The following is a 23,184-nucleotide window of genomic DNA, read 5'->3' on the forward strand; positions in this document are numbered from 1 at the left end:
AACCTACTAGAAGTGTTACTTCTTGGTCTACGGACCTGGAAACTCAGGAAAGACCATGACCTGTGACCTGACATGTCCTCCAAGTGATTCCAACTCATTCAAGTTTGTGAACCTTAAAGTTTGTGAACCATTAGCGTAAGAAAAGGCACAATTTCAAATCAGCCAAAGGGGACTGAGGGTTCTTCCGGATTCTATGGACTAGTCTTTAGGCCACATCCATCTTGACACCCACCCCAGCTCTTGGTGAAGGGAAATGGATATTGGCAGTGCAGGAAGGGGGAGCAAAGGGCCCAGAGACCCGAGAAGGAAAGCAGGGACCATGGCTTGTTCTTTCTTTATTGGACGCTTTGTAGATGTCACGCAGGTCTAAAAGTTACACTTTTAAATAATTATTTAAAAACCGATCAGGAATAAGGCCCTGATCCAGAGCTCCAAACCAGAAGCAGAAAGGAATGGGGGCGGTAGGCTGAGTTGTATTCCTCCAACATCACCGAAACCCAGAAAACCAGGATCCTAAGCTCCTTCACAAGCCAACCAGGGTGTGGGCCCTTGGGCTAACTCTCAGGTGCCTCTGGCTGCATCACTTAGGGTCAGAAACCAGCAAGGGGCTGGCAGGAACAGCCGGCTGAGTCCAGACATGGACAAAAATAATGGGAAGGACAGAAAACGGACAGGTACTGTCCAGCTGTAGATAGGATCACAGAGTGTAGCTAAGGCAGGTGGGGGCAGGGAGGAGCTGGGGAGTGGTATTGCAGCAATGCAGGAGTGCGGCCCCAGGGGCCTGGCCCATCTGGCCAGGCTAGGGCTCACACATTGTGGGTCCTCCTGCTAAGCTGGGGCTCTTCACCCACCAGCTTGGACTTGAGGTGCTCCTTGTAGGCCAGGATGTCTCCAGGCCACTTGGTGATTGTCTGCTTCTCACAGACCCAAATTTCTTGTGCTACCTAAAAAAGCAAATCACAGACTTAATGATCCTGGCCGGCAGTCTCTCCCTCCCTCCCAGAAAGCTGTTCTTAGGGAATTCTGGGAAGAAGATTCCACAGCCTTTCCAAGCCCCCTCACCAGCCTCACATCCAGCTCATGGTTGCTTTCACTATCTCCATATTCTTTGGGATGGCTTAACCCAGAGGAACTGTAACGAGCAAGTTTGGGGACTTCCAGCCAGGACCTGCTGTCCTCCTGATCACCAGTTCCCTAGCAGAGCCCAGATCTGATCACAGGCGTCACTGTCAGCTCCACCCCATCTTCCCCAAAGCTTCAGATAAATGACCAGGAGCTTTTTCACCAAAGACTGGTGGTAGCCCTCTAACAAAATCCTCCTACTATAATACCACTAGACTGAAGAATCTTGGGACAGTAGCAAAAGCACTCTATTCTTTACCCAACTCCCTCCCTGATTTTGGCCAACAATATCAAATAGGCTAATATCCCCAAATAGCTACTGAAGAAACGAAGTATTTCCATTGGGGCTTTCTAAGTTTCCCAGAGTCATAAGATCTATCTGATCCAAACCATGCCATTTATGCCGAGCCCCTTTCCCAAATCGAATAAAAATGTGTTGCCCTAGCCCAGTGGTCGGCAAACTCATTAGTCAACAGAGCCAAATATCAACAGTACATCGATTGAAATTTCTTTTGAGAGCCAAATTTTTTTAACTTAAACTTCTAACACCACTTCTTCAAAATAGACTCACCCAGGCCGTGGTATTTTGTGGAAGAGCCACACAGAAAGGGCCAAAGGGCCGCAGTTTGCCGATCACGGCCCTAGCCGGTTTGGCTTAGTGGATAGAGCGTCGACCTTCAGGCCAAAGGGTCTTGGGTTTGATTTTGATCAAGGGCAAGAATCTAGGTTTCAGGCTCCTCCCCAGCCCAAGCTCTAGTCAGGGCTTGTGCAGGAGGCAACTAATGGATGTGTTTCTCTCACATCGTTATTTTTCTGTCTTTCCCTCTCTCTAAAAATCAATGGAAAAATATCCTTGGGTGAGGATTAAGAAAAGAATGTGTTAAGTGCCCCCTATGTGTCACAACTGTCCTCCATCCAACCTTCTCCTGTATGCCCCCTGCTAGACCTCCGACCCAAGCCAGAGCCTCACCTGCTGAATAAGTCTGAAATCATGGCTGACCAGCATCATGCCACCCTCAAATTCATTGATGGCATCAGCTAGGGCATCAATGGTCTCAATATCCAGGTGATTGGTGGGCTCGTCCAAGAAGAGCATGTGGGGGTTCTGCCAGGCCAGCCAGGCCAGACATACCCGGCACTTCTGCCCATCAGACAGGTTCCGGATCGGGCTCACCTGAGTAGGACCGTGATATTTATTTAAGTTAGTATTATCCCCACCAAACAGCACTCTTCCCCCTCACTTAACAATAACTGGTTCAGGAACACCCAAGTTCAGGCAGCAAGGTGGTGACACAGTCATCAGTCTCTCAGGCCTTAAGGAATGCATCTGGAGACCGGAAGCTCCTGCAGTTACCAAGGCCATGACTCTTAGCACTTAAACTTAATGATTCAGCCGTGGCCTGGTTAGGCATCATCCCATACACCAAAAGGTAACAGGTTTGATTTCTGGCCAAGGCACAAACCCAGGTTGCAGGTTTGATCCCCAGTAGGGGTGCATGTGGGAGGCAGCCAATTGATATTCTCTCTCAAATCAATGTTTCTGTCTGTCTGTCTCTCTCCCCTACTTCCTCTCTAAAAATAAATAAATAAGCCTTAGGATTCAGAGCAATCCAGTGGACCCTCAGTCCAGACCTGAGTCCAGGAACTTATTTTCGAGGTTTAATTTCTCTCGCCTCAAGCACAATGGCTCGGAGACTGCATGCTGTCCTTGCCCCTCCCTCATAGAGCGACCTAAATGCTCCACTGTAGCAATTTTCAACCGTGTGTCACAGGAATTTTTAAAACAAGAAATACCTGACTATTCAGTCAAAGACCTCTTTGCCCTTAGATTGCCAAATAAAAAAATGACAACAGCCTGGCCATGTGGCTCCATAGTTGAGTGCTGACCCATGAACCAGGAGGCCACGGTTCAATTCTGGTCAGGGCACATGCCCAGGTTGTGAGCTCAATCCCCAGTAAGGGTTATGCAGGAGGCAGCTGATCAATGATTCTCTCATCATTAATGTTTCTATCTCTCTCCCTCTCCCTTCCTCTCTGAAATCAACAAAAAAAAATATTTTTAGATGACAACAGCCAACACAATAGCCATCCAGTGTGCATGTATCAAAATTATACCATTTTGCGGGGTCAAATTGGGGGGGGGGGGGGGGGGAAACCGTGTCTTTTGGTATGCCACAGAATTTTAATAGTTTGTGTGTGCCATCAGGTGAAAAAGGTTGAAAACTGCTGCTCTACTTTATAACAGCCTGGGGCAAAGGAAAGGGAATGGTGGCCAGGACAGTGTCCCCTGACCATCCCGCCAGTCTCCCAGTTCTCTGGGCTTCTTCTCCACACCCCCCTTCCACTAACCTGCTGCTTCCCAGTGAGACCATATCGTCCAATGATCTTCCTCATTTCTTCCTTCTCCTTGATCTCTGGATAGCACTTCATCATGTACTCCAAAGGGGAGAGGTCCAAGTCCAGCTGCTCTTGTAAATGCTACAGGAAAAAAGGAATCCACCCAGGCTTGACTGACATCCAAGAGCCCTGCTGGGTTACTTGCCAAGTAACTTCCTCCCTCTACCCAGGCACCACCTGTTCAAGGAGCAGTGGGTGGGGGCTGACTGGGTCACATGCAGCCCAATTACCACACCAGGAAGTTCCTTCACCTCAACCCCAGGCCTGTCATACCTGATGGTATCGCCCTATCTTGACATGAGAGTGTTTCCGGATCATCCCGTCTGTGGGTAAGAGCTAGAAATAGTAGTAGATGAAAGACAAGCACACAAAAAGGGAAACTGGTCAGAAGCAGACACAGGCAGAACAGGGACACAAACATATGTTCACAATGAACAAGACTCATACAACTTCCTATACTGAACCCACATCACCTCCTCCCAGACTGCTCCTCTGGCCCCTGAAAAGTATTTAGGAAGATATACTGAAGCAGATGTTCTCAGCAGTGACTAAATGTCTACTGCAGCATGCACCCTACTGCACAACAAAGGACTCGAACATAGGCACCACACATATCTTCTAAAATGAAAGCGTATCTGTAAATGCACAGATGTTCCTATACTCTCAATCAGTGGTTCTCAACCTTCCTAATGCCACGACCCTTTAATACAGTTCCTCATGTTGTGGTGACCCGCAACCATATAATTATTTTTCTTGCTACTTCATAACTGTAATTCTGCTACTGTTATGAATCATAATGTAAGTAACTGATATGCAGGTCTTAGGCAACCCCTGTGAAAGGGTCATTCGACCCCCAAAGGGGTCGTGACCCACAGGTTGAGAACTGCTGCTCTCAATGCTCTGATTGAAAATACAAAAACTACTGAGACCCATGCATGTGTCTTCTCTCTTACAGTCTCATACTTTCTCTGGAAGTCCCACCCCATCTGGCGCCATACCTCTCCAGTTAGCAGCTTCAAAAGAGTTGACTTCCCTGCTCCATTGGGCCCTACCAGAGCCACTCGTGTGTCAAGGTCGATACCAAATTCTAGATTGTTGTAGATGCAAGGCTGAGGTGAATGAGAGAGAGAGAGAGAGAAAGAGAGAAAGAGAGAGAGAGAGAGAGAGAGAGAGAGAGAGAGAGAGTGAGTTGGATACCAGACCACAGTACCGATCAATCTGACTGGCAGACCAACCCCATTGAGTCCCCGGAGGAGGTGGCAGTGTGGAGGAGGAAGGCAGACTCCAGCCCACTGCCCCCCCACAGGCCCAGCTGAGTAAGAGGGGCTACTGAATCCCGGGATGAGGCACCTCAGCGGCCACAGCCCAGGGGTTAGGAGGTACACTCAGCACAGAACAGAAGACTCTCCCAGCCAGTTGACACCTTGTAAAATGCACCCCAGCCTCCCAACTACACAGGAGACTCACCCCATCTTTTGTATACTTGAAGCTCACATTCTGCACCATAATGACGGGTGGAGGGATCTTGCCACATGGTGGAAAATAAAATGACAACGTCTAGGAAGAGGACAGGGCATTTATCAGGTTAGGTGCTTTCTTAATCACCTCACTTTTAGGCATCTCACTCCCCGCAACTGGACCCCACCTTGTCGCTCACGACCCTCTCTGTCAGTCCTGATGCCATCATTTTCTGTAGCGTCTTCTCCTTGCTCTGGGCCTGCCGTGCCAGTTTCGCACTGCCATGGCCAAACCTAGCAATGTAGTTCTGAAAGAGATCAGAAAGGGGGCTTGGAGAATGAGCAGGCATCAAACAACTCGTCTTAAAAGCAGAGTAAAAACTTATGTACTCCTCCTGGCCTCCTCCAGTACTCCCCTGAAACCCTCATCCCACTCCCTGGAGAATATGAGCTCAGCTCTCAAACTGCCCCACCTTCATGTGCGCAATCTGATCTTGCTCCCAGTGAAACCTCTTCATCTGGTTCTCCTCCAGCTCCAGCCGTGTCTTCACATACTGGTCATAATTACCCTGTGGGGAAAGGCGCCCGTCAGGGAGGTTCACCCGGGTTTAGGGGATGCCGATGGCATGTGACTAGGCCCTGGCTGTAAGACTGTGCAGTAGGGAAAGAGGAAATGCTCTAAAAAACATATTCTGATTTGGAATTTGGGGTCTTTCAAATTGTATGCCTCAGTCAGAGCAGGGCGCCAGACCAAATCCTCACTTTAGCCATAAGACACCCACACCCACAGCATTGGGAAAACGACCGTTGTGCAGACATCACAAGGCTCTCCCTAATACACCCATTCCTAGAGGCTGAAGCCCCTGCAGTTGACAAGAACTGCTCCCAGGAGGGAAGACATTAGCCAATCAGATTTAGGACCTGGCAAACCCGGCACAATTGGATTGCTATGGTTTCTATCTGCAAAATATTGGACTTAACTTAAATATCCATTAAAAAGGGTCTGACAAATAAGGTACAGGATAGCCATACAATGAAATACCATGCAGCCACCAAAATGAATAAGGTTGATTTATATACATCTTCATGTGAAAAGCAGTCCAAGATATAGTAAACTTTAATAACAAACTACAGAAGAGAATGATTATTAAGATTACAACTGTGATATGTATACAGGAAAATTTCCACAAATTCTTGCAGGTACACAGGAAATTTCTGGAAAGCTATTTAAGAAACTATTAGTACTCCCATGTTAAGTATAATTATGAATGAAGAAAACTTCTATTTTTCATTTGATATGTTTTTTGAAATAGATACTATGAAAAGGCACAAAAGTAGGCTGTCAAGATCCTGAGGCCCATTCTTCATGGAAGGAAGAATCAATAAGCAGCCATTCAGGGAGACAGAGGGCAGCCTAGGTACCATGAAAAGTCGATCTCTTTGCCATGAGGCAAACATACACCATGTGCACTGGCTAATAATCCAGGCTTATGGCTTGAAAGCAATTACTTTGGGACTAAAACAGGCTGCAAGATTCCTTGTCCATATTTTTTTTATAGCAATAGGTAGAAAAGGCTGGTAAGTCTGTTTTTTCAGTCTGTTTGTTTTTTTAAAAGGGGAACTTTAGGTAATTAGTAAGCACAGAGGTTTCTGTGGAGAAGCTGGAGGCTACTCACCGTATAATACTTCAGTTTCTTGTTGTGCATGTGAATGATGTTGGTACAGACGCCATTCAGAAAGTCCTGGGAATGGGAGATGAGGACCAGGATGCGCTTAAAACTGCAAAGCCAAAGAACCAGTCAGGGAGGTGCTCACAACTGGAAGATAGTCCACAACAGGTAAGCTGAGAGTCAGGCCCAGGAAACCATCTCCTTGCTCATCCTCACACTTGAGCACCTGTTAGATTTACTGGCCAATTCTCAGCTCTTAGCAAGCACTGAAACCATTATGCACTGTTTACCTCTAAGGACGTTTTAATGCCTTTCAAAGTGTGGTGAGATAGTCTGAGTTTCCCTCATCTTCTAATTTTCAACAGAATGGAACAGAGATGGCAGTTCCAGTGATGGTAAAAACAAAAGTGTATGTGCACAAACCCACCCATAAGTGTATCTACACTATGGGTGGGAAGAACTGGAATCGGCACAGTCAAAACCATGACGCTCTTCTTTTTGAAAGAAGTTACTAAGTCACTGCAGAGACCGCTGAAAGCCTTCTTCTAGAGCTGGCACAATAACCCAGGGTATTCGGCTCTTTAATCAGAGAGAGACCATTGCCATATCTGCTATTTTCCCTTTGTCACTACATCATAATCTTAGATAATGTCTATAAATACAGTAAAGAAAATTGACTTTAAGCCCAGCTGGTATGGCTCAGTGGTTGAGCATCAACCTGTGAACCAAAAGGTCACGGTTCAATTCCTGGTCAAGGCACATGTCCTGGTTGCGGGCTCAATCCCCAGTGCAGGGTGTGCAGGAGCAGCCATCAGTGATTCCCTCTCATCACTGATGTTTCTATCTCTCTCTCCCTCTCCTTTCCTCTCTGAAATCAATAAAAATATTTTTAAAAAAGAAATTGGCTTTAATAAAAACAAAAATGATATCTATATATGAGGTCTAGAAATACAGTTAAATAAATCAGCTTTACTGTGAACTGAAAGTTGCCAGTTTCAATTCCAATCAAGGACACATGCCTGGGTTCAATCCCCAGGAGGGGGTGTGCAAGAGGCAGCTAATCAATGATTCTCTCTCACCATCGATGTTTCCACCTCTCTACCTCTCTTTTCCTCTCTGAAATCAATAAGAAAAAAAAAAAAAATCTGCTTTACTAAAAACAAAAAACCATCCACACATTTCAGACTAAAGAAAGACAATCAAACACAAAGGCCAGCCCTAAAGGTGCTTACCACTGTCCCTGTGGCCTTCATGGCCTCACTGCAGTTCACTGGCTCACTGCTCTAATATCAGTGTGGTTTCTGGGCGTCCATTTCCTCTGGACTCTGCTCAACTCCCTCCTCAGCACCTGCCCACTCCCAGCCCCAGCCCTGTCCCCTTACGTCTTTAGTTCTTCTTCCAACCACACACAAGCATCGAGGTCCAGGTGATTGGTGGGCTCGTCCAGAAGCAGCATGAAGGGCCGAATGAAGAGAGCTCTGGAGGACAAGAAAGGACAGAGCCAGCTCAGTCTAATGGGTGTGACACAGAAAGGGACTGTCTTGCCTGTTACTGCAATTCGGGTCAGGCCTGGTTTGAGTCCTGAAACCAACTCTAGGTTCTATACCTCAGAGAAAAGGAAGAACTAGGAGAGAAACCAGAGTCGAAGAGTAGCAGTTAAAGGGCAAAAACAGGGTTGAGAAGCAGAGGGATGAGACTATGCTTTGGAAATGAGACTAAAACTCCTTGAGTCTATAAGTCTTTTACACTGATGATGGTGACCATTAGGAAGAAGAAAGGACAGAAGAAATAAATCATTGGAGCAAAAAGCATTCAGGTTAGAGCTATCTGGCAGGGTTGCTGGACTCTAGCAAGGAGTCCAGAGAAAGTTGTTTTCTTAGATGGAATCTAAAGACAGGAGAAGCAAGGAGTAACTCTGGTCCCCACACCTGTGGAGCTTTTTAGAAATAATATTTCTGGACATCAAGCTCTAGTTTTCTGAAGAACAGGCTAGGAAATCTGTATTTTTTTAAATTTTATTTTTATTTTTAAAAAATAAATCTTTATTGTTCATATTGTTATAAAAGTTCCTCATTCCCCCCCCCCCCTCCACCAGGTTCCCACCCCACCCTCTGCCCTTTCCCCACCCCCCATTGTCCTCATCCATAGGTGTACAGTTTATGTTCAGTCTCTTCCCGCAACCCCACTCCTCTTTCCCTGAGAATGGTCAGTCCACTCCCATTCCATACCTCTGATTCTATTATATTCAAGGAAACCTGTATTTTTTAAAGCTCTCTAGGCAAACCTGAGGCAGCTAGTCCTTCTCACACGTGGAATCCCTGCACTGGTTTTTGAAGGTGCACACAGGCAGCCGTGCTGAGGCAGTGTGTCAAGGCTCACCAAGGCACCACCGATTTAACCAGGGGCTTTCTGGGGGGATTGCTGAAGGAATGATGGTTACAAAACTTGGCAAAGGGATTAAATGAAGAAAAGAAAAACAAAACAGACACAAAGTATGGTGATTACCAGAGGGAAAAGGAAATGGGGGAGGTAGAAAAGGGTAAAGGGAGAATAAATAAATAAATTGGGGGGGGAGGAACCAAAACTCATTCCAGGTCCAAGTCACAGGATGAGAAAACAGGTATCTTAATAGCTAATATTCTAACCTTCTCTCCTTACAGAGAAAACAATGAGAAAGAGTGAAGCACAAAAAGGGTGAGAGGGGAGCCAGAAACCCAACAGCGACCACTTCAGTCAGGAGCCCACTCCTTAACCCACACATACCAACTCTCTGCATTGTCGATGTCTGTGTCCTGTTTACAGTTACTGACCACTGACCCCTGTTCAAAACACTTCTCCTAGAGTGAGCTTTCAACCCTGAGAAAGAAGGGGAGCTACAGAGGGTGGAGGGAGAGGGACTCACCTGGCGAGGGCAACCCTCATCCTCCAGCCTCCACTGAAGTCTTTTAGTTTCTTGCGCTGCATGGCAGGTGTGAAACCCAGTCCGTGCAAGATCCGTGAGGCTCTCATCTCAGCCTTGTCAGCATCCAGCTCCTCCAGACGCTCGTAGAGCTCCATGAGCTTCTCACACTCCGCTGTGGGCAGGAACAGCCATCAGGCTCCTGGGCCCTTCCCAGGAGGAAGCCTCGCACCTCCGCCCCCAGGTCTGGAGCCCTACCATCCTCATGGGCCAGCCGCTCAGCCTCCTTCTCCAGCATGGCCCGCTCTGTATCGACTTCCATCACACACTGCAGGGGTGTCTTGTCACTAGAGGGCATCTCCCGAGTCAGATGGTAGATGTCGATGTGCTCAGGGATGGGCACTTCACGTTTCCCAATGGCAGAGAGCAGCATGGACTTGCCTGAGAAGCAGGCAAAGAATGGAAGGGGACACTCAGCAGTTTTATGTCATTACTCCAACAACCTCCTCCACTCCAGCCCAGCCACCTCACCATTTAAATATATATATATATATAGCCGAAACCAGTTTGGCTCAGTGGATAGAGCATCTGTCTGCGGACTGAAGGGTCCCGGGTTCGATTCCGGTCAAGGGCATGTACCTTGGTTGTGGGCACATTCCCAGTAGGGGGTGTGCAAGAGGCAGCTGATCGATGATTCTCTCTCATCGATGTTTCTAACTCTCTGTCCCTCTCCTTTCCTCTCTGTACAAAATCAATAAAATATATTTATATATATATATATATATATATATATATATATATATATATATATATATATACATGTATATATATATTGATTTCAGAGAGGAAGGAAGAGGGAGATAGAAACATCAATAATGAGAATTGATCAGCTGCCTCCTGCACACCCCCTACTGGGGATCGAGCTCACAACCCAGGCATATGCCCTTGACCAGAATCAAACCCAGGACCCTTCAGTCCACAGACCAACGCTCTATCCACTGAGCCAAGCTGGCTAGGGCACCATTTTTTTTTTTTTTTTTTTAGAACCATCCTTCTTTAAAAAAAAAAAAAAAATGTCTTTATTGTCCAGCCAATGTGGCTCAATGGTTGAGCATTGATTCACGAACTGGGAGGTAGCAGCTTGATTTCATGTCAGTCTACATGCCTGGGTTGCAGGCTTAATACCCAATGTGGGGAATGTAGGAGGCAGCCAATCAATGATTTTTCTCACATCATTGATGTTTCTATCCCTCCCTCCCTCTCTGAAATAAAAAGGGTTATTTTTTTTTTAAGTAATAATAAAAACATTTATTGATTGATTTTAGAGAGAAGGAAGAGGGAGGGACAGAAACATCAAGAGAAAGACATGGCTCGGCTGCCTCCTGAGACCCCCTCCTGGGTATAGGTCCACAACCCATACATGTGCCCCGACTAGAATCAGTGACCTCCAGCTCAAACACTGAGGCACACTAGCCGGCCCCTTCCTTCCTTTCATTCATTCGAACCCTGCTATTACCCCAACCCCATTCTTAGGATACCTCCCCTCCAATTCTTGCCTCACCCCTCCTCTGTGAAGTCTGTTCATCTACAGCGGCCTCACACTGCCAACCCACCCCCCACCCCACGCCCACTTTTCCAGTACCTATTGTAACTCCTCATGTGGTACTTACCACACACTGCTCTGTATGCTAGCTCCTTTCCCTGGGCATTTCTGCTCCCACCCATCCTGTAAACTCCTTGCTTTGTACATAGCTGGCGCTAGGTAAATACTTGCTGAGTGAGACAGATGAGCCAAGGAGAGATACCTCCCACCTCGCCTTCCAAGGGCCTCACCAATTCCATTTAAGCCAATGAGGCCATAACGACGGCCTGAGTTTAATTCCAGTTTGGTGTCACTGAGCAGCTCTTGGCCATGAAAAGTGAGGGAGAGGTTGATAATGTGGACATCAGTACTGTTGGGGTGAGAGGCAAGGACACCAGTGACAGCTCGAGCAGCAGCTTTCTTCATCTCAAAGTCCTCCAGTTCCTTGGACAGCAAATCCACTTCTGGGGACAGAAAAGAAAAGCCGTTGGGAAGAGACTCAGCTCTCAAACAACAAGGCATACCCTAGAGTGCCTGGGTAGCCCTGTTGGGAGAACATCAGACTTTTAACCTGAAGGTCCAGGTTTCCAGTCCCTGTTTGGACATTTGTGGCTTTTCCCTTTATTCAGGTTACTAAATATTACCATACAGAATTCTGAATGCTGAAAAAGGCATATATATTCTAAAGGACTCCAGATCAAGTTGAGCAGATTCAGAGGTCTCACACACTTTAAACAGAGTATACACTGTATATAGATCTGCCCTAATACCATGCTTTTTGGGACACTTTTTAAATTAATAACTTATCCTTTTTTAAAATCCTCACCCAAGGGCACATTTTTATTGGTTTTTAGAGAGAGGGAGAGAAACATCCACGTGAGAAAGAAATATCAATGTGTTGCCTTCTGTACATTCCCCAATCAGAGATCAAACCTGCAACCTAGGCACATGCCCTGAATGGGAGTCGAACTTTTGGTTTCTCAGAATGATGCACCAAACCAACTGAGCCACCTGGCCAGGGTTTACAACTTATCCTTTTAACCTCTCATTTCTAGATGATATAAATACCTGGAGGGAATGACTGTAACCACAAATTGTCCTCTATATGTATTAAATGACGGTCCTAATGCTCCCCAGGAAGCAGATACTACAGAGGAGTAATTATCTTATTTCACAAGCTAAGAAGCTCCTAGATTAGGAGTGGGGAGCCTTTTTTCTAACAAGGGCCATTTGGATATTTATAACATCATTCTCGGGCCATACAAAATTATCAACTTAAAAATTAGCCTGCTGCCCTAGCTTGTAGAGAGTGCAGCCTGCAAACTGAAGGGTCTCAGGCTTGATTCCAGTCAAGGGCATGTACCTCGGTTACAGGCTCAATCCCCAGCCTGGGTGGGGGGTGGGGTATGTGGGTATGTGGGAGGCAACCAATGGATGTGTCACTCACATTGATGTTTCTCTCTCTGTGTTTCTCTCCCTCCCTTCTACTCTCTCTAAAAGTCAATTTAACAATGTCCTCAGGTGAGCATTAACAAAAAAAAAATTAGCCTACTATATTTGGTCAAACTTTTAACTAACTCACCCCTAATGCCTTTCCCCACCCCTGTTTAGAAGATGCTTCCAGAAGCTTGCTGCCCAGAAGGGACCAGTGAGGAAATTTATAGAGGGAAACCGCAGGCAGGCCAAAGCTGGGCAAGCCAGGAGTTCCCAATCTGGAGGGTTTCAGAGGCAAAATGACCCTGAGATAGGAGACTAATGAGTGGGTTTTCACGCATAATTACATCTTTAGGTTGAGAACTATTACTTTTTTTTTTTTTACAATGGTAAATAAAATAAATTTATTTTGCATTTTAATGACAATGTCTTTCATTTACCTAGATTTGTAAAGTAGTGCTATACACATTCTATCAGAACATGATTATATATTTTAAATCTTTACTGTTGAAAGTATTACATATGCCTCCTTTCCCACCTATTGATTTCTTCTAATCTGCCTCCTCACCCACCCCAGGGCTTCACAACCTTATTGACTGTGTCCATGGGTTATGCATATATGATACAAGTTCTTTGGTTGATCTCTTCCCATGCACCTACCCACCCTCCCCCTAATGACAAAGTTATTAGTATTAATGGCTAATATAACTGGCTAGTTGAGTTTACTCTGTGCCTGGGACTGTGCTATATCAGCATTTCCCATCTAATTTAATACTAATAATCCTTATGACATAAACACCTATAATCATCAGTTTATAAGTGAAGAGGTTAGATAACAGTCAAGGCCAAAAAGACTACTAAGTGACAGAGTCAGAATTTGAACTAGTGCATGCCTGGGCCCAAAGCCCATGATCTCACCTGCTTCACTATACCACCTTTCTATATAGGAAAGTACCCACAAAGAGTTGTTGAAAGTGGGACAGAAATGGGAGTAGAGGGAGTCTTAGTAAGCTTAGGCCAAAAGAGAAAAGGTGATCTAGTTACCTTTTCAAGAAGGAATCAGAAACTACACCCAAGGTTCCAGTATGAAAATTTTCTGACTTTTTAGTCTCTTACTCTTATCTGTGTTCCCTTATGATTTTAGAGTAGACCCCATGAAATGAGAAAAGCCATGTGCTTGTTCTCAGGGTGAGTAGAGATTTAGTGGAAGGGGGAAGATAGCTCGGTGCCCTCCTAGGACAGGTAAGCTTGGGGACAGCTACGCCAAGACAGAAGGTGTGGTAGTATGTAGTCAGCCTTAGAGGTCATCTCCAAATACCCCATCTTGTCAGATAACCTGTGCTGGCACCATTACTCACCTCGCTGATAAACCTGCTCTATTTGGAAGGAACCAGCACTGAGGGCGGAGAATACCCCACAGACACCAGTCATTCTGTACCTACCTCAGCTCCCCGAACACTGTGATATATATATATATATATATATATATATATATATATATATATATATATATATATATATATATAAGTTCTTGATAAAATACTTTTTGAATAGAGGACAAAGTTTTTAGTTTTTACCGCAAGGAGGAATTTTAAATCTTTTTTCAATATTAGAGGCCCAGTGCATGAAATCTGTGCATGGGGGGGTGGGGTGGGGTCCCTCAGCCTGGCTGTACCCTCTCCAGTCAGGGACCCCTTGAGGGATGTCTGACTGCTGGTCACCCCCTAACTGTCCGGAAGGAAGTCGGATGTTCAAACATCCCCCAAGGGGTCCAACAACCCCCTAAACTGGCAGTCAAACATCCCTCTCGCAATCCAGGACCACTGGCACCTAACTGCTCACCTGCCTGCCTGATTGCCCCCAACTGCCCCCGACCTGCCCACCTGGTTGTTCCCCACCTGCCCCCCTGCTGGCCTGGCCACCCCCCAGTTGCTCCCCTGCTGGCCTGGTCACCCCCTAACTGTCCAGAAGGAAGTCAGATGTCTGGAATTATCCAGTCTAATTAGCATATTACCCACCCTTTTATTAGGATGGTTGTTATTACCAAACTTCCCACAGCCTTGCTTTGTGCCAATCCCTGTTCTAGATGCTGAGAAGATGATGGAGCAGGCAGAAAGAAGTTCATGTCTAAATAAGTAGTTGATAAACTTTCTTTCAGTCCGCAGACCGACGCTCTATCCACTGAGCCAAACCGGTTTCGGCCATAAACTTTTTCTTAAAGGGCCAGATGGTAAATATTCAAAGCTTACTTTGATTTTACCACTTGTCCTGTAAACTTTGATTTTACAAAGGGGGAAAGGAGGCATATGCAATACTTTCAACAGTAAAGATTATTAAAATATATAATCATGTTCTGATAGAATGTGTATAGCACTACTTTACAAATCTAGGTAAATGAAAGTCGTCATTAAAATACAAAATAAATTTATTTTATTTACCATTGTAAAAAAAAAAAAAAGTAATAGTTCTCAACCTAAAGATGTAGTCATGCATGAAAACCCACTAGTTAGTCTCCTGTTTACAGGACAAATAAGTAAAATCAAAGTTTACAGGACAAGTGATAAAATCAAGATCATTATGTAGTATCTACATTACCATTATGTAGTATCTACATTACCATTACAGGACAAGTGATAAAATCAAGATCATTATGTAGTATCTACATTACCATCTAAAAAAAGGTAAAAACCATTCTTAGCTTAGGAGGGGAGGTGGCTTAAAAAAAAAAAAAAAGGCTGGCCAACTGTCTACTTTTATAAATAAAAGTTTTATTGGAACACAGCCACAATCATTATTTATATATTGTATATGGCTGCTTTCAACTACAGTGACAGAATTGAACAGCTGCAAGAGACCATATGTGTAGCCCACAAAACTACAAATATTTACTATCTGGAATTTTTTTTTCCCTTGTTCATGGACATTGAGAGAAATCCATCAATATCTTAACACTCTTTTTTTTTTTCTTCCTTTAATTCTTTATTGTTTAAAAATATTACATTACTAATAGGATCTTTATAGAAAAAGTTTGACAATCCCTAGTCTAGCTCTTCATCTGCTCAGGCAAGGGGAAGATCAAAATTAAGGGAAGGCTATATGCCATTTTCTTTTCTTTTTAAAATATATTTTATTGATTTTTTTACAGAGAGGAAGGGAGAGGAATAGAGAGTTAGAAACATCGATCAGCTGCCTCCTGCATGTCCCCTACTGGGAATGTGCCTGCAACCAAGGTACATGCCCTTGACTGGAATAGAACCTGGCACCCTTCAGTCTGCAGGCCGACACTCTATCCACTGAGCCAAACCGGTTAGGGCTATGCCATTTTTTTTTTTATCTCTTCCAATTTATAGCATCTATGACCTAAGTCATCTTCTGAGCTTCAAAAGAAAGAGACTTAAACAGACCTCATTGTCTAGCCTACAACATCCAAGAAAACAGGCTCAAAAGACAAGTGAATCGCTTTGAAGAAATGGAAAAAGGATTCTGGAACAAACTTCACCAGAGTGAGTACTGTCCCTTCTACTCAATCCCCAAACAAGGGGACCAGCTGAACTCCAGTGCCTGTCTTTTAGTGTCTCACATTGTAAAGAAGGTGGAACTGTTGGTCAGAGGTCACTTTCTTTGCTATTTATCTTGATCTTTTCATACTTTACTATCTAAGGAAGATTACATGGCAATAGCAATTGGTAAAGGTTGGAGATACCCAGAGTATCAAATAATCCCAAACCCAGAGAGAAGAGAGGTCCTATTAATTATAGAAGCAGAAATGACACAGTTCCTGGCAATAAGTAACGTTTTGAGAAGGGTTGTCACATTTCAGAATAGTATCTCCCTGAGGAAGCAAGGTAAAATCCAAAGATCCTGTATAATTGAAAGGGGGTTGCTATATGTGGGTCCCCTGGGAAATTCTATTTTCACAGAAGAGGAAGGGTAAATAAATTTGTATTGAGAACAGTGGACAATAGTCTCAAAGTGGGATTCAGTTTTCTACCTTTCTAATTCATCCAGAAAACCCCCCACAGAGCCAATGATACATCTTACTACGGTTCCTGAGCATCTAGAGGGGATCCCAACTCTCTACTATAGAGATAACAGCTCAGCCTGTTCCCTCCCATCATTCCTAACTTCTCATCCCTCCCCTCCTCTGGCCAAGAACAAAACTTCCCCATGGCCTGACTTCAATGCACCAGTTTTTTCCTATAATTCTTATTTTAGAGACAATTCTTATCATTCAATTATCTCCTCTCAATTATTTTTAACTCCCCCTTTTCTGAATTTCTATCTGTCTGTCATAATTGGCCTTGGTAATTCTCCTCTCACCTTCAAACATTTACTTAGATCTCTACATGCAAGGTTGGTCATAAAAAACATTTAGGTGAAAAAATAAAAGAGAAAACATAAAAAGATAATGGTATAAGACAGCACAGGAGTATAGTAAATGGAGATATTAAGGTTAGGTTTGATTGGGAAAGGCTTTGAGAAAAAAGATCGAATGTAACTAGCACAAAAATTGTAGTATTAGAACTCAGTGTGTAAAGGACAGAAATGTGGTGACTATTCAAGGAACAATAATAGTCTGTATTGAGAAGGCCTGTTGAGAGAGTTTTTTTTTGGGGGGGGGGGTGTGTGTGTGAGAGAGCGGGCTGGAAATAGACTACCAAGAAACAGGGATATTCTTTTTCTTTTTTAATATCATTTTTCATATCTATCTATATCTATACCTGTATTGATTTCAGAGAGGAAGGGAGAGGGAGATAGAAGCATCAATGATGAGAGAGAATCATTGATTGGCTGCTTTCTGCATGCCCCCCACTGGAGATCAAGCCTAAAACTCAGGCATGTGCCCTTGACTGGAATTAAACCTGGGACCCTTCAGTCCACAGGCCGATGCTCTATCCACTGAGCCAAACCGCCTAGGGCTGGAATATTTTTTATCGCACATTGCCATGTTTCCCCACCTAGACTGTCAGTTCTTCCAGGGCAGACTGTGTTTATGGTAAACCAGTATGTAGTATGTAGAATGGCGTCCAAACTATAACAGAAATGTATCCCTTTCCCAGGAAAAACCGATGAAGTAATTCATAAGTTTATTAATAGAAGTCATTACCCCTGAGGGAACAAGGATGTAATTTGGCAAAGAGCCTAGCACACGGACCACCAACTGTAGAAATGGAAACTGAGAAAGGGGTAGGGAGCTGACCTCCTCCTCACAGTCTAGCAGACAGAGCAACAAAGTAGCACAGCTCTCTATTTGCTTGCCCCTGGGTATGTGAGAAGCCTGTGTTGTTTCCCTGAACAGTAACAAGATGCCACAAGCTCCAGCGCTACTGTTTTGGTTCATGAAAAGTTTCCCCGCACCAGACACAATGTTCAGCGCCCCCGGCACCAGGAGTCCAGGCTCTGGCCCGGGCATGCATCCATTAAGCCCTAGCAACCATCCCTGGACCCCACCTCGCCCTCAATTCACCTGTGGTCTCTTGGCCATTGAGCCCCTCGTTTTTGTCTTCTGCCACCTGTGGTTCTGTGACAGCATCTCCGTTTTCTTCATGTCCCTTTCTGGGCCGCTGTCGAGCTTTGGCAGCTTCCTTCTTTTTCGCTGCCTTCTTTTTGGCCAGGTCGGAGGGCATGGTGATGAACCACAGGGGTAGGTTACTGTTCTTTCAGGGAGCCTGAAGGAAGGCAAACACCCCAAAAAGTCTAAACTTAGAGAGAATGCCCCGGGCCCTGCTCGATCCCTCCCGGGAATTTTCCTATCAAACCGCGGGACCCAGCTCCGCCCCGGCCCGGTCGTTCCCAACTTTGTTAGTTTCTCAAGCCAATGCGGATCCTCGGCCGCTCTTTTAACCTCAGCATCTCTTCCCTCGGGCTTTGTCCACCAATCCCCACGGCCTGCCTCGCTCTGGGAACACTCCTCTTTTCGGGGCGCCCGGTGGGGACCGGGTTCTGCCCCTCGGCAGAGGGCAGAGGTCCCGTCTCCAGTTTCCCCGCAACTTGGCGTTCCGCGCTCCAGCCGTCCGCCTCGCTCTGCCGGGCTGCCTCCTCCCGTAATCCTCCGGCCTCCTCTCCGCCATCCCCTTCCACACCACCCAGCCAGCCTCTCCCCGGGACGCACAGTCCTCCCGCTCCCCGGGTGAGTCCCCTTCGGGTCTCCTCACACGCCAACCCCCGAACGGACCCCAACCAACCCCCGCCCGTCAGCTTCTTCTCCCCCTTTGACTTTTCTACTCCCTCGAAGATGCCTCCATCCATCCCGACCCGGTCCCTCCTTCCTCTTCCCATCCTTCTTCCCCTTCACTGGCCGGCACCCTTCCCCCAGCGCCTCTCCCCCCAACTCACTGGGCCTTGCCGCTCGGCCTCTGTCGCAACGGAGCTGCTCCTGGGGCTCCTCCGCGTGCGGCCGGCTCATCGGCCAATCACGGGCCCGCGCGGCTCTCGGCGCGCCGACGCTCAGACTCCTGGGAAGTGTGGTCCTCAAGTCGCGGCTGCCGAGGCAGAGAACGCTCCTCGAGAACTACCGCATATCCCAGGGGCCTCACGGGCCTCTGACGTCATTATGATGCGCGAGGCCGGGTAGTGGGCGGTGGGGGGTGGGGGGGAGATTAGAGTTCTGGACCCCTCAGTTCGCCGAAGCTCTTTGGCTTCTGGAAACTGCAAATCCCAGGTTGCTCTTCGGATAAGCGGGTTGGATCTTCCACGCTTTACCCCACCTCTCGAAAATCTGTTGAGTTGTATGGAGATACAGAGTTTATAGGGCCTCCCGGTTTAGGTAGCCGGGCGAGCGACTACACTTCCCAGATTGCATCAGGCAGGAATGGGGTCGAAACAATGGGCTAAGCAGAGGAGGGAAAAGGAGGAAGAGAGAGGCGGTCGTGAACAGAAAGCCGTCCTGCATGAAAGGAAAGCGTCCCTGTTTTTTGAAACCCAGATTTAAGAGGCTAATCCAGCGTTAACCAAACTTGTAGAAGGTGCAGATCGTTGTTCCTAAAACTTGCCGCCTTAGCCTACCAATTCCAGAATTGTTGGATATCAATCGAAACCATGTAAAGTTTGGTGGGAAGACCCTCTTTCTGAGTGTATCTTTATCATCGGTCCGTTACTTTTCCTGCGAGCCTCACAGATTTCTCATCGCCTGCGCTGTAAATCCCAAATTTGTAGCTTCAAATGCAAAGCAGACGTTTTGTGATGCCTGTTAACCTCCCCAGGCTTCTGACCAGCAGCGCCACACCATCGGTGACACAGCCTGAGGGAAGCAAAGGAAGTTGTTACTCCCTGTGAAGATTTTAAAAAGGAACTCGCTCCGCCACCCAAACTTGATTCTCCAAGAGAATCTAACTGCTCGTATTTCAAATAATCCACCTATTTCACATTGATGCCTTTGAAAGTAACTTTTTCTAGATTATCCTCCACCAATTAAGTGCCCACTGTATGTTAGGCTCAGAGCTAGAGGCTGGAGTTGTTCTCTAACTCTAGGGAGCTCTCAACCCTGCTTGAGAACCGCTAGCAGGGTCACCTAAGACCATCGGAAAACACAGATATTTACATTACAATTCATAACAGTAGCAAAATTATAGTTATGAAGTAGCAATGAAAACAATATTATGGTTGGGGGTCACCACAACATGAGGAACTGTATTAAAGGGTCGCGGCATTTAGAAAGGTTGAGAACCACTGGATTAGAGTGTTTTTTTGTTTTGTGTTTTGGTTAATTCTCACCTAAGGATATTTTTCCCATTGATTTTTTTAAAATTAAAGATTTACTATTTATTAGAGCATCCAAAATATGAAATATTTAGACATGAATCTGAGAAAAGGTGTAAGATATCTAAACAGTAAAAATTATAAAACTGCTAAAAGAAATTAAGACCTAAATGAATACATTTAAAATGTTCATGAGTCAAAAGACTATCTATATAATTACAATATCAGTTATTCCAAAATTGATCTACAGACTCAATACAATCTCAATAAAAAAAATCTTAGGATGTGTTTAGTAGAAATTGACAAATTGATTCTAAAATTCACATGGAAATGCAAAAGACCTAGAATGGCCTAAACAATTTTGGCAAAAAACAAAGTAGGATGACTGACACTACATGGCTTCAATTAAGGCAATGTGTGAATGGCATCAAAATAGACAAGTAGATCAATGCAACAAAACAGAATCTAGTGCTGGGCCCACACAGACATGGACAGCTGATTTGAGGCAATGGGGCAAAGGCAACTTTCAAAAAATAGGTGACCCATTTAAAAAGGGAAGGAGGGAGGAACTTAAGTTCATGCCTCACACCCTATACAAAATTTAATTCAAAACAGAGGATAGTTCTAAATGTAAAATTTTAAATTATAAAAACATGAAGGAAATATGGAAAAAAAAACTTTATAAACTTGGGTAAAGTAAATATTTCTTAAATATTATACTAAAACCACAATTCATAAAAGAACAAACTGAAAAATTGGATCTCATCAATATTGAAATGTTATGCAATTCAAAGCTACTGTTGCCGAAACCGGTTTGGCTCAGTGGATAGAACCTCGGCCTGGGGACAGAAAGATCCCAGGTTCCATTCCGGTCAAGGGCATGTACCTTGGTTGCAGGCATATCCCCTGTGAGGGGTGTGCAAGAGGCAGCTGATCGATGTTTCTCTCTCATCGATGTTTCTATCTCTCTATTTCTCTAACTCTCCCTTCCTCTCTGTAAAAAATCAATAAAATATATTAAAAAAAAAAAAAAAAAAAAAAAAGCTACTGTTACCAGAATGAAAAGACAAACCACAAGCTGGGAGAAAATATTTGGAAATCACATCTATGAAAGAGGACTTGTGTCAATACTATATAAAGACCTCTTACATATCAATAAAAAAACAAAACATAGACAAAAAATATGAACACCATTGATATTTTTAGAGAGAGTGAGGCATAGAAAGAGAAACATTGAAGTGAGAAAGACGTATCGATTGGTTGCCTCCCACACATGCCCAGACTGGGTTGGGGGAATCGAGCCTGCAACTCAGGTGTAGGCATGCCCTTGACTGGAATTGAACCTGAGACTCTTCAGTCGAGAGCCAAGGCTCTAATTACTGGCTAGGGCAGGATTAGAATTTAATTATTGTTAATTGGCTAATTACTTAGCCAGAGCAGGCTTCCTTTTGCCTTTTCTGCTACTAGTAGAATCCTTGCCTAAGTATACACTGAATTTTTTTTTAACATATTTTTTATTGATTTTTCACAGAGGAAGGGAGAGGGATAGATAGCTAGAAACATCGATGAAAGAGAATCATCAACCAGCTGCCTCCTGCACACCCTCTACCAGGGATGTGCCTGCAACCAATGTACATGCCCTTGACAGGAATCGAACCTGGGACCTTTCAGTCCGCAAAACCGACACTCTATCCACTGAGCCAAACCGGTTTCAGCTGAATATTTATTTTATTTAATACATTTGACAAATAGTAAGCATCTACTCTGGACAGAAGCATTGTTTTAGGTAAAGAATTTAGACAATAGCTGAGTGCAAAGCCTTTCTTTGTGAATCAAAGAAGTTATATATGTTGTGGATCACAGAAAACCGCTCTTCCGAACACCTAAAATATGTCTTCCTTTCCCAGCCTCATTAAAATGTGTGGTTTGCGGGCAGGCTACAGGTTACAGAGAACTAACATCTATTATGCCCTTTCATCTATGCAATTCCACTTAATCTCCCCCAACAACCCTGAGGTGGGTATTGTCATTTTACGTATTGGAAACAAAGTTAGTAAAATATCACTGTTGGTAGGAGACAGTAGCAGGATTTAAGTCTGGAATTTTCTGGTTCCAGAATTCCAGCTCTGTAAAATGGCTCAGGATAGCAAGAAAAAGGCTATAACCAGTTACTTCAAGAAGCCACCTACATACAGCAAGTAATCATCTCCAGGATTTCCCATGAATCAACAGTTGCTTCACAGTCTTCCTTCAGCACAGCATGAGTGGCTTAGAAAACTTGTTGGCCACTTAGAAATTCTGCCATTCTCACCTGGGGTTTACATATCTTTCAGGGAACAGATCTGGCAAAGAGGGGAGAGGAAATGGGGAAATGGAGAGAGAGAAGGTCAGTGCTGGAAGCAAGGACATTTAGTCTGGACTCGTCATTTAAATATGAAGAAACAAGGCCCAAGAAAGGAAATGTCTTATCCAGAATTACTTGGAACTTAGTGAGAAGGGTCTGGAACTGTGCTTTCAATGTGGTAGCTTCTAGCCACATGTGGCTATGGAGCACTTGAATGTGAACTTGAAACGTGACTAGTCTGAATTGAGATAAGCTGTATCAAATATGCATTCAATTTCAAAGATTGCACATAGGGCGTAATGTAAAATATGTCAATTTTTATATTGGTTATATGTTAAAATAATATTTTGGAGCCCAGCCTGCGTGGTCCATGAAGTCAACATGAGGTGATGCTCAGTGGTTGAGCATCACCTCAATCTATGAACCAGGAGGTCACAGTTCGATTCCCAGTCGGGGCACATGTCTGGGTTTCAGGCTCCATCCCAGTAGGGGATTGTACAGGAGGCAGCTGATCAATGATTCTCTCCTATCATTGATGTTTCTATCTCATATATATATATACGTCTCTATCATATATATAT

General features: G+C 44.8%; 1 protein-coding gene across 1 annotated transcript; it reads right to left on the reverse strand.

Moving 5' to 3' along the window:
* Nucleotides 1-322: 322 nt before the first annotated feature.
* On the reverse strand, nt 323-19,029 carry LOC311629437 (ATP-binding cassette sub-family F member 2). Its single transcript, XM_084897513.1, has 15 exons — nt 18,898-19,029; nt 18,029-18,230; nt 11,379-11,591; nt 9,804-9,986; nt 9,549-9,720; nt 8,029-8,124; nt 6,653-6,755; nt 5,450-5,545; nt 5,165-5,284; nt 4,987-5,076; nt 4,518-4,628; nt 3,793-3,855; nt 3,472-3,600; nt 2,093-2,296; nt 323-944 (listed from the first exon to the last, which is right to left on the reverse strand). Exons 2-15 carry the CDS (start codon nt 18,186-18,188, stop codon nt 807-809), a joined length of 1,878 nt encoding a protein of 625 aa, XP_084753639.1. The 5' UTR covers nt 18,189-18,230; nt 18,898-19,029; the 3' UTR covers nt 323-806.
* Nucleotides 19,030-23,184: the final 4,155 nt, after the last annotated feature.

This window comes from Pipistrellus hanaki (genome assembly GCF_964339955.1).
Source record: "Pipistrellus hanaki genome assembly, chromosome: 10".
NCBI lineage: Eukaryota > Metazoa > Chordata > Mammalia > Chiroptera > Vespertilionidae > Pipistrellus > Pipistrellus hanaki.